This window comes from Podarcis muralis, chromosome 3, assembly GCF_964188315.1.
Source record: "Podarcis muralis chromosome 3, rPodMur119.hap1.1, whole genome shotgun sequence".
Classification (NCBI taxonomy): Eukaryota; Metazoa; Chordata; class Lepidosauria; order Squamata; family Lacertidae; genus Podarcis; species Podarcis muralis.
Window position 1 is genome coordinate 59,483,707 of NC_135657.1, and position 10,616 is coordinate 59,494,322.

At 41.4% G+C, this 10,616-nt stretch overlaps 1 protein-coding gene across 2 annotated transcripts in view; it reads right to left on the reverse strand.

Annotated features, from left to right (window-relative positions):
- The window catches only part of VTA1 (vesicle trafficking 1), a 29,886-nt gene extending 19,790 nt beyond the window's left edge, over nt 1–10,096 (reverse strand). Inside the window, exons 1-2 of one of the 2 annotated variants that reach the window (XM_077925940.1) lie at nt 9,847–10,096; nt 1,936–2,030 (exon numbers count right to left, since the gene is read on the reverse strand). In XM_077925940.1, the coding sequence (XP_077782066.1) occupies nt 1,936–2,030; nt 9,847–9,955 (204 nt within the window). In that variant the 5' untranslated portion in view covers nt 9,956–10,096. The remainder of the gene's footprint in view (nt 1–1,935; nt 2,031–9,846) is intronic. The other variant, XM_028723564.2, reaches the window with a different exon arrangement.
- Between the last annotated feature and the right edge of the window lie 520 nt (nt 10,097–10,616).

A 10,616-nucleotide genomic window follows, 5' to 3' on the forward strand; every position in this document is an offset into this window, starting at 1 on the left:
AAGGAAGGTGTTAAGAGAAGAGTTCTAGCCTAGATGATTCCTTGACATGCTAGTTTTCTGTTTATAGAAAACTATAACTTTTTCCTTGGGAAAGTTTTCTACTATTTGATCCTTGACCTACATACAACACACACACGGGTCTCTTAGCTCAGTGAGAACCATTAAACTTGTTGCCCTTTTCTCACTCATTGTTCTTATAGCTAACTGAGCCCCATGCCATATCTATCTGTCTGTCTGTCTATTTAAATTCATATACCACCCTTCATCTGAAGATCTCAGGGCAGTTCACAAGACAAAAGCACAAAAAGTTACAATAGCCCCTCATCCCCCATTTGATCTGGCTATATTTCTGCCACTATCTGAACAAATTACTCCTGACACGGGGAGGCCACCAAGAAGAGACTTCTGGTACTTGCTGCAAGTCTTTTAAGTGTTGCTAACCATGTAGATCAACATTATCAAGTGTTATTGGCAGAAACTTAGTGGTGATGTGTAACACACACTCATTCCAAATTTCTTATGTGGGAGAGCTCCTCACAGCGTTAAGCAAATATTTTTATTTGTGCAATCTATTCGGTGGGGGGGCATGTGGAGTGTTGGGGAATATATTTTTAGCAACTGAATATACATTGCAAACTAAGGAATAAAGCACATGCTACAAAGGAAGCAGTGCTTGTAAAGGATAGGCACCATGCAGTCACCAAGTACCAGTCATCACCATTCATCCTCACTCTGGGGGTTTTTTTATTGCCTAATGTTTTTAAACTTTATCCATAACCATGAAAACTAGGAACCTTAAAAAAAATGAAGCAAAACATATTCAGGATTTTCAAACAACAACATACTGTGCCACAGAGTCAGACTGTGGCTAAGCTGCCACAGTTCAGATTTCTAAAAGGTCTACGACACTTTTGCCTCCCTAACCCGCACTTAATAAAACTTTGTATAAAGAGTCAACACTATATAACTCATAACCAGTGTCACAGGCAGGGAAGGTCAATAGGACTCAATAGTTGCCTCCTGTAATTCAGATTGCAACATTTAATATGAATAAAGAGCTAATGAAATGAGAGTCCCTGATTCAACCTAACTGCTCTAGTGACCTGAAGATTTACGGTAATGCTTAGTCAAGCAGTGCATTGCGATTCAAAGACCTCATTTCAAAGATGTTACAGAGTACAAGGAGCTTCAGGTTTCCTAATAAAATCAGCAAAGTAAATAACACTGTTACAGTTACAACAGGTGGATTTAGGGCTCCTGAATAGACTTACTGTTGGCATTTAAAGAAACCTTAGTTTCGTCTTACAAAACAAAAACCAAGGATATTAGACTACCCTTATATTTCCTGAGCTGCCAAGAGTGTACAGAAAACATTGGGAGGGCAGTCTATTTTGCAAGTAGTACAGAAACAAAATTTAGAGGCCAGACATCTATAAACTGGCAGCACACAGTGGGCAGTTTAGATCACATTCTGTTTCTTTGAATTAAGGATTGGGAACATGTCATGGCCTCATGTACTTCATATTCATCCCTTGCCTCTTCCCTTGTTTATCAAGGATGCAAAGGAGGCAGCACACACTCCCACAGCCCTATACTAACCAGAGTTACTCTGAATCAAGTCTCACTGGTTTTAATGAGACTTTCTTGTAATATTGAAGCATCAATACTCCAAACGATGGTTTGTAGGATAATCGAAACTGAGCCAGAATGTAACAATACAGGAACTATGTGAGATATCTAGCAGTCAAATTTAAACCTTACTGCAGTAAATAATACTATCAACATACAATGCTATATTAGGCCTGATTAGTTGTGCACTGCATTTGTTACGTGTGATCTTGTGGAACATTCACTAGCAATATGGTCAATTTATTCTCCGTGAAATCTTTATATACAAGTGCCAAAAATTAACAATACAGCAACAAAACTACTTACAGCTTCAAGTTGATCCATGAGCTTGCATAAAAATTTGCGACACTCTGGGTTTTTACTATCAATCTTCATACCTGTCTGCATAGCATACAAACGGCCTGTAAAAAATAAAGCTTAATGAATGTCACTAATAAATACAGCGGTACCTCGGGTTACATACTCTTCAGGTTACATACGCTTCAGGTTACAGACTCTACTAACCCAGAAATAGTACCTGGGGTTAAGAACTTTGCTTCAGGATGAGAACAGAAATTGCGTGGTGGCGGTGTGGCAGCAGTGGGAGGCCCCATTAGCTAAAGTGGTGCTTCAGGTTAAGAACAGTTTCAGGTTAAGAAGAGACCTCCAGAACGAATTAAGTTCTTAACCAGAGGTACCACTGTACTATCTCCTGTACCTCAGTGAGATTTAAAAGCAAAACAGGTACCTGAATCCAAACAACTGTGCAACTAGTTTTGCTTCCCCATGGGCTTTCAGCATATATTTCTCAACACAAAAGCTCTTCTCAACCCATCCGTTGTGTGTCATGTCGCATAGCAAACTTCTGAAGCTAGAAGGAGCTTCCAAAACAGTTTGTGTAACAGCCTGCTGTTTGCTCAAGGGAACAAATAAAAACCCCAGTGGAAAAGCCCGAATCCTAGAGCATATCTAATGAAGCTATTTGTATCCCAGCCATGTTCTCAGTAGATGTTCCAAATTTATGGAATGCCCTACTTCTGGAAGGTTAGCTGAAACATCCTGAGTAGGACAAAGTGAAAAAAAGAAATGGAGGGGGTGAGCAAGTGAAGCAGTCAGTGAGAGTAGGACAAAAAGAGGGCAGGCAACACTGCAGTATATTGAGCTGCCTAGCTTTCTCAAGGAGTATTTCTCACCCTCTCTTCTCAATTCAGAGCACTCCAAAGTGGCCAAAGCAGGTGACTGAAGTATGCTCCATACCTCACATGGTACTACTATCTGTAGTGTTACCACCACTCATCTTTGTTCAGCTGCTGCTGAAGAAACTCTTCAAGATAGTGGCAAATGACTGGAGTGACAGTTTCCGCTGGCATGATTTTGAACAAGAAATGAAATTATGCTCAGGGATGATGAATATACGCAGTGCCTCAGAACATATAAGCTGAAACCACGGGTGTTTCAACTTTAAAATACTTTACAAAACCTACTTTGTATTTATGAAGTAAAATCAGGAAGGCTGATTTCAAACCAGCATGTTTTTCTAAAAAAATATGTTTTGGCAACTTAAAGACAAACTCTTGCATTCAGCCACGTTTCCTAGGAGCAATAATAATAATAAATAATAAAATACCATAGAAAAAGGAGCTGCTCTGGACTCCAACGTATAAAAATTAGCCTGAGTAGAACACAGTTCTAATACCATTGATCTAAAACTTAACATTAAATTTTAAACCATTTTAAGAAATCAGTTTTTATTTCTACTTAAGTTATCCGTTAACCACTCTTCAGCTGTAGTTCTCAAAGCAGTTTAGAGAAGTCACAAACTCATAAAAAGATATAATAAATCACAGAGAGAACAGTCATACCTTGGGTTACAGCTGCTTCAGGTTGTGTTTTTTCAGGTTGCGGACCACCGAAACCCAGAAGTACGGGACCGGGTTACTTCTGGGTTTCGGTGGTCACGCATGCGCAGAAGCGCTGAATCGCAACCCGCGCGTGCACAGATGTGGGTTGTGAATGTGCATCCCACACGGATCACATTCGCAACCCGAGCGTCTACTGCAGTTTAAAATTCCAGCATTAGACAATAAAGCCTTAGTAAATATGATTGTCACCTGGCACTCAAAAGAAAATAAAGATGGCACCAGGTAAATGAATTCCTAAGGCATGCCATAAATTGAAAAGGCCTTGTCTCTCATCGCTGCCTTACTTCAGCTGCTGGGGTGGGGTTTGGACTTAGAGCAGCATCTTTGATGTGATCTTGAAGTCAAGACGGGTTCATTTGAGAGCAGGCGAGGGTTACCTTTAAGGTACTTGTTCCCAAGCCATTCCTTTTAAACATTCCAAAACAATAGCATTTTAAGTAATGGTTACAAAACATGATTTTGTTTTGGGGGAAAAACCAACCCAACAATTAAGAAGTGCTTGCATACAAAACAAAGTATTGTACAAAATCAAAACACTGAAAATTGGAAAAAGCTTTAAAATACACATGCTTATTACTTAGGAAATAATAATAATAATAATAATAATAATAATAATAATAATAATAATCATCTTATAGCCAGCATATACTGTGCTTGCTTGCTCTCAGACCATTCTTGGCTTCATTTAATGTTAAAACAAAGGTTACAGAATGTTTGTCAATCTAGTCATTCAACTGTGTTTCACTTGACTGTGTTCCAATATTGCGAGAGACATGAACACTTGGCAAGCGCATGTTCAAAAGCAAACAATATATATCTCAATTTGCTACTCAAGCACTGAAGTGGCAAGATTAAACATCTTAACTAGTATGCTCTGCATTAGTGACCAGCGGGTTAAAAAGAAATGTTATACAACAAACATTGTCAAACCCTTGTTTTGTCATGGCAATATTTTTTAATGAATTTATTAACATTAGTACATGTTAGCCACAGATTCGCTTTGACAACTATTTGCAGCTTCCAAAACATACCCTTCACTGAAATCCTCATATTGGGAGTGCTTTGGAACAAGTGGCGTAGCAGTCATGATCCTAGCAAGCAATCTAGGTTTGGCCAATGTCATAAAATTTGATTTTTAAGAACTAAGATCTCAAGATCTATCGCTGCTTTAGTAATGTGCTGATACTGCCTACGTGTGGAAAGCTGTTCCAACTGCTGCTAAAGAGTTTACACACACTGAACACTAAAAGAAAGTCTGAGAGAAATCACAACAATCTGGATAGATTTTATCTTTTAACAGTTGGCTGACAAGTTCTTAGAACAGTTTATTTCCCAAATGAGCAAACATTATTCTAGAGAATAAACATAAGTAATGAATAATGAAACAAATCTGATGCACACTTGTTCCTGGAGCATTTTCTGCCCTGCCGGGTTGGTGGTGCAGAGAAACATTTTCACAACTCACTGTAACTTAAAACCTGAAGTCATCAACTTATCAACTCCACACTGACTTTTAGGGTAAACTACGTTGCACAAAAAATTTGCCAAAAATGACAGCGCCTGCTGACGATCTCCCTTCTGGATGTCCCTCTCCAAAACATCTAATACAAGTTATGCAGTAACTTCAGACCATTACAATGCCTCTTTCTACATTCACACTCTACATCACTGGAGTCAGTTCCAGAGGCTAGGAAACAAAATGTAATGCCTTCAAGACACAGGGTACATTGAAACTCACAGGGGGTTTCATTTGTTTCTCCCGGATCCGTCCCCCTACATTCTTGAGGGATGGAGATCAAGTGACGCCCAAACAATGAGCACCCCTACCCAATATGTGAACACAAGCCCTTTCTGCGCACAATGGGTTTTCTCTATATCCTGTTACTTTATCTAATTAAGCACTAAACAACAATTTTTTAATCTCCCTGGCAATTAATTCAAGGGCTGAAGTTCACCATCACTTATTCTGGGTGACCTGCACATCTCTATATACTGAAAGAATGTGGAGCAAATGTGGCACAAAGAGGTCAAATTGTCCTTTCACAGGCAGTGCAAGGAGGGTGGCACAATGATCTCTGAGAGAAACTGGAATTCACTTCATGCCCCACCATTCTATGACTGTAGGTACCAGTCTGCCAATGTCTGCCCTGGCCCCAATTAATTATATGCTGTTGAGGAACAGGGTAGTGTTTGAAACTGCATCAAATAACTTGCATATGCAGTTTGCGAGCTATGAACTATGAACTAAGAACATGCTGTTCTCTGAATACAGCAGCTTGTTTTACAACACATTTGAAAAAAACGAGTTTTATGTGCTGCTATAAATGAAGTTTTGCAAGTCATTCTAATTGATAAGGCGGACAGAATTTAACTATACTTCAAAAAGCAACCATCTTCAGCTCTCCATCATACCTACAACTTCTGTTCTCCATGCGGAAGCCAAGAGAATGCACAGGGCAAACCACAACTACTGACAGTAATGGCTCATGATCTGAAAAATGATACACAGTCACTCGAAAAATCAGAAGGTCTGCTCTTGCAGCACTTACATTAAGCACTTACATTAAGACAGCCAGATTTGATGAAGTGAACACGCGTAAGGGCCAGCCAAAATTATTGACCTTTTTTTAGGATTGAAGTTGTTGAGGAGGCGGATTAAACTGACCGGCGGTCCAGATTAGGCCCCCGAGATGCACTTTGGACATGCCTGCATTAAGCCAAGTGCTTTATTTTTCCACAGAAAAAAACAGCAGTTTAATAATTTCATTAGCAACAATGAATGGATGCTAATTACAAATATAATGTAAGGCAAGCTTGGCAGTGTCAGGGAGTACAGCTATGTTTACTAAGTAAAATAAGCATCCTAAGCTAGATCACTATCTAGGACATTATAACATTTTCCAAGGCCAAAAGGTACATTTTCCTGTGCAAATTGCTCTGACTGAAGATTTTCCAGAAAACACTTATCACAAAGCTACAATTCCCATAGTCAGCGGCGTAGCGTGGGTTGTCAGCACCCGGGGCAAGGCAAGTAATTTGCGCCCCCTAACCTGTGGATTTGCGCCCCCTAACCTGTGGATTTGCGCCCCCTAACCCGTGGATTTGCCCTAACCCCAGATGTTGCGCCCGGTGCGGCCGGCACCCCCTGCACCCCCCACGCTACGCCACTGCCCATAGTTCCCTGTGAAGAGGGACTGATCATTAAACCATTCTCAGAATTGCAGCTCTGTGAGGAAATAGGGGGTCTCCAAGCAACTCTCTGCACCCTTAACAAACTGCTATCAAAATGCTTTAAGCGTACAGTGTGAATGTGGCCACAGAATAATGGAGTCTAAAGTGGCAGTAGCTAGGCAGGAAAAAGATCTTTGGGTTGCTGCTCAATGAAAATGTTGATTTGGTGGGTGGTAGCTATGAAAAAGGCAAAGCTTGGCTATAATTGCCCCCTCCCAGCAACCACCACTCAGGCTGCTTGGTTCTCCAGTTCAGTCCCACTTGTCTAGCAGCAAAAACTTGCACAACTGGTTTCAGGGTAAAGGCACTCTTTTCTCTATTTGCTCATCTTCTGATAGCCACTTCACTAGTTCTGAACAACAGTAATTAATCACATGAATTGTGACCTGAGTATAAAACAATGGAAATATATTGTTATCAATTCAGTAGCTCTAAAAATCAATCTGCACAGCACTTAATCAAGTCACAGGGATAATGGATTAGTATGAAAATTGTATTTTTACATTTCCACCTTCTGTGACCAGCTCATTTTTCTTCTATCATGTAGTGTTCTGAACAAAATTTGCTTTAGAAAAATTTCCTAGCACAGTGAACTCTCATATAATCTATTAAAAAGTGGAAAGTATGTAACATTGAACACAATGAGTACCATAGCACAATACCACCTCCTTTCCCATACAGCCCTAACCATTATAGCTACTGCAACCCCATACCTACTTAAGGGAATAATCCTTGTCAAACTCGACTTCAAAGGAGACACATAAAGAATTCCACTATAAATATAATTTGAAGAACAGTGTAACTATAGTTAAGTATGCAATGGAATCAATTCTACAGTTCTGGAGCAGCCACTCAAAACAAAGTATACGTCTATCAACATACCAAAGAAGTGGAAATATGAAGAATGTGCTGATCTTAGAAAATGTACTGAAATGCTGGGCAGGGATAGAGATGTAGTTTCCAGAAAATTTGAAGTAATGAAAAGAAGAACTCATTTTTTTCCCAGGCCAAGTCCCCCCTCCCCAGTAAAAGAAAATGCATATGCAATACTTGCTTTCTTCTTGAAGCAAAGCTTACTTTACTATTTTAAGACCATGAAATGTATTATAACAATGTAAGACTGTACTGTGTGTACTCAATTTTGGGGAAAAATAACATATATGCTAACAGATACACCTGTTAGAGAAGGAGCTGCTAAACTCTAAGGCACTCAAACATATTTTTCCAGTTGCGCAAATGGGGTGGGTGGGAGGGGATTGAAGTTGAAAATAGAATCAGCCAACTATCAAAAAACAAAGGAAGTTTTTAGTATCTTGGCTCTGAGATAGTATGCAGATTATGGTATTATCAAACAAAGCCTCAGAAACTCACATCTTCAAAGAAAAAGCCCAGAAAGTAAACTTTTGTGTAAAGGTTGAGATCTAAAGGACATCCCAGTGTCCTGGGTTCATCAAGTGTGGTTTGGGGGTGCTCCTGGCTCCAGTACTGTCACTGGAGGTATAGGTGGCTCCAGCTCCAGCTGTTCCTGGACAAGGAAAGGCTGGCCACAGTTATTCACATCCTAGATAACTTCCTGGTTCATGTACTCATGTAGCCCATGCACTCCACATGGGGCTGCCCATGAAGACATGTCTGGAAACTGGTGCAGAATGCAGTGGCAAGGACACAAAGAGGAACCACTGGCTAGATGCACATTAAAGCAGTTTTAAAAAGATCTAGAATAGTTGCCAGTATGCTTCCGGCCCCAATTTGAGATGCTTGTTTATTATTATTATTTATTACATTTGCTAGTTGCTTTATACAAAATCTCAAAGTGACTTAAGATAAAATATACACAAAAACAATTAAAACCCAGACAATTTTAAAACAGTGTACCACACAAAAACTCTACTATTCTTATCTAATGACACAATAAAAAGGAGAAGTCCTTTTTGAGCACTACCACAAAGGCACAGCTTAGTTACGAAAGGCCTGAGTGAATAAAGCTCCGGCAGCCAATCGGAAACCGCACCTTGGTTTTCAAATGGCTGGACAACTAAGGTACGACTGTACTCACAAACACACAATGAGAAGCACACAACCACTTTGCGTTTTAACACTTGTATGGCGCTTTAAGAGTGTTCAAAGTGTGTGTGTCCCAAAGAAATCTGCACCAGCCCTGAAAGGGAGGGGAGGAAGAAAGACAACTGTTGATTCCCACCCAGGACCGGATTTAGGTTTGATGAAGCCCTAAGCTACTGAAGGTAATGGGGCCCTTTTTATGCCCAGCTGTCCTTTGTCAACAACAAATTGTCGCTTTTTTTTTTTTTTTTAGTTGAATATATGCTATATAGTAATTTATGGACCTAATAGGTATTTAAAGCCATTTGCACAAATGTATAAAATATGTATTTTATCAAAGTAACTGTTGAACTGAAATACAATTAAGAAGAAATATATTAATAGTGAAATACAATTAAGAAGTATATTAATAGTGAAATAATTATTAAGTTCTAACTTAAAATGCGAGAGGCAGTGGAAGACAGAAGTGCCTGGCGTGCTCTGGTCCATGGGGTCACGAAGAGTTGGACACGACTAAACGACTAAACAACAACTTAAAATGATTTTTGATTCAAAACAAACTTGATAATGCAAACACATTGGCGTTTGGCAATAACAAAAGTTCCTTTAGAAACACAATTTACAGAGCCTCATCATCTAGTCTCTAGAAACTTGCTATAACATGAAATAATTTGCCCCCCCCCCCCAAGAGAGTGGGGCCCTAAGCTATAGCTTGTTTAGCTTATACAGTATGTAAACCCGGCAATGCAGCTGGGACACTGGAGGCTTGTCTGGGGTTGTGAATTGTGGGTGGACCTTGAACCAGAAGCTTCTTCACTCAGGACTTCGCGGTGCTCAACCCCCCCCCCCCCCCGTGACAGCAGGTCCCCCATGAGCACGCGCATATAGACAGGATGGGCGGGGTGGCTGCCACGTGACAAGGCGGAGGCGAGGGGTGTGACTCCCCCCCAGGCCCCTCCCGCAGAGGCTGCGAGGTTCGAAGTGGGCGGGGCCCCACAGGGCCGTTTGAGGCCCCTCCACTTACAATAATAGGCCACCACAGGCTCCCGCTTGTCGAGCTCCTGCGCGGTTCTCAGGAAGTGCTGGATGGGCTTGAACTGCGGGGGGAGCGGCGGGAGGCCCGAGGCCGCCATAGCGCTGTGGACTCAACCCAAAGCAGGTAGCTCGCTTAGCGAAAACACCGGCGCAGCCGCCGCCGCCGTTACTACTAATCAACCTTTGTAAAGCCCAGTCAGTTCCGCTTCCGGTCGCGGCGACACAAGGAGCGGGCCCGGACCCGCTTCGCGCATGCGGACTGGGGCGGAACAACGCGAGAGCCGCGGCGTGGCTGCAGCGACATCTCGCGAGCGGGCGAGCTGAAGCAAAGCAAAGGGGCTGCAGGCGGAGCTTCTGGAGAAACTTCCGGTTCGCCTTTGGCGCTTGACGAGTCACCATTTGCGGGGTCGAGAAGACGGAAGAAGGAACGTGAAAGTCTAAAGAGGCGCTTACGCTGCTTTTTTGTTGCAGCGCTTTGGATGATTACGTTCAATGCCATCAGAAGAGAAAGTGCGGCGGAAGAGGGACGGCTTAAATTCTCTCGCTGACATATTTTTTAAATACCTGATTGTTTTAAAGACGCGATATAGAGGTAACTGCCAGGTTTCCTTCGCGTTCTCATCTTGAAAAACACCCTATGTTATGGGAGAGGCTCCAGGGCACGTTAAAATTCGTGACAGGCACAGCTTTTTCCCTGTTCTTGAGATACAGCAGTGGGGAAAGCTGTAACTCTGAAGTCATATATCGCTTAATGCCCAG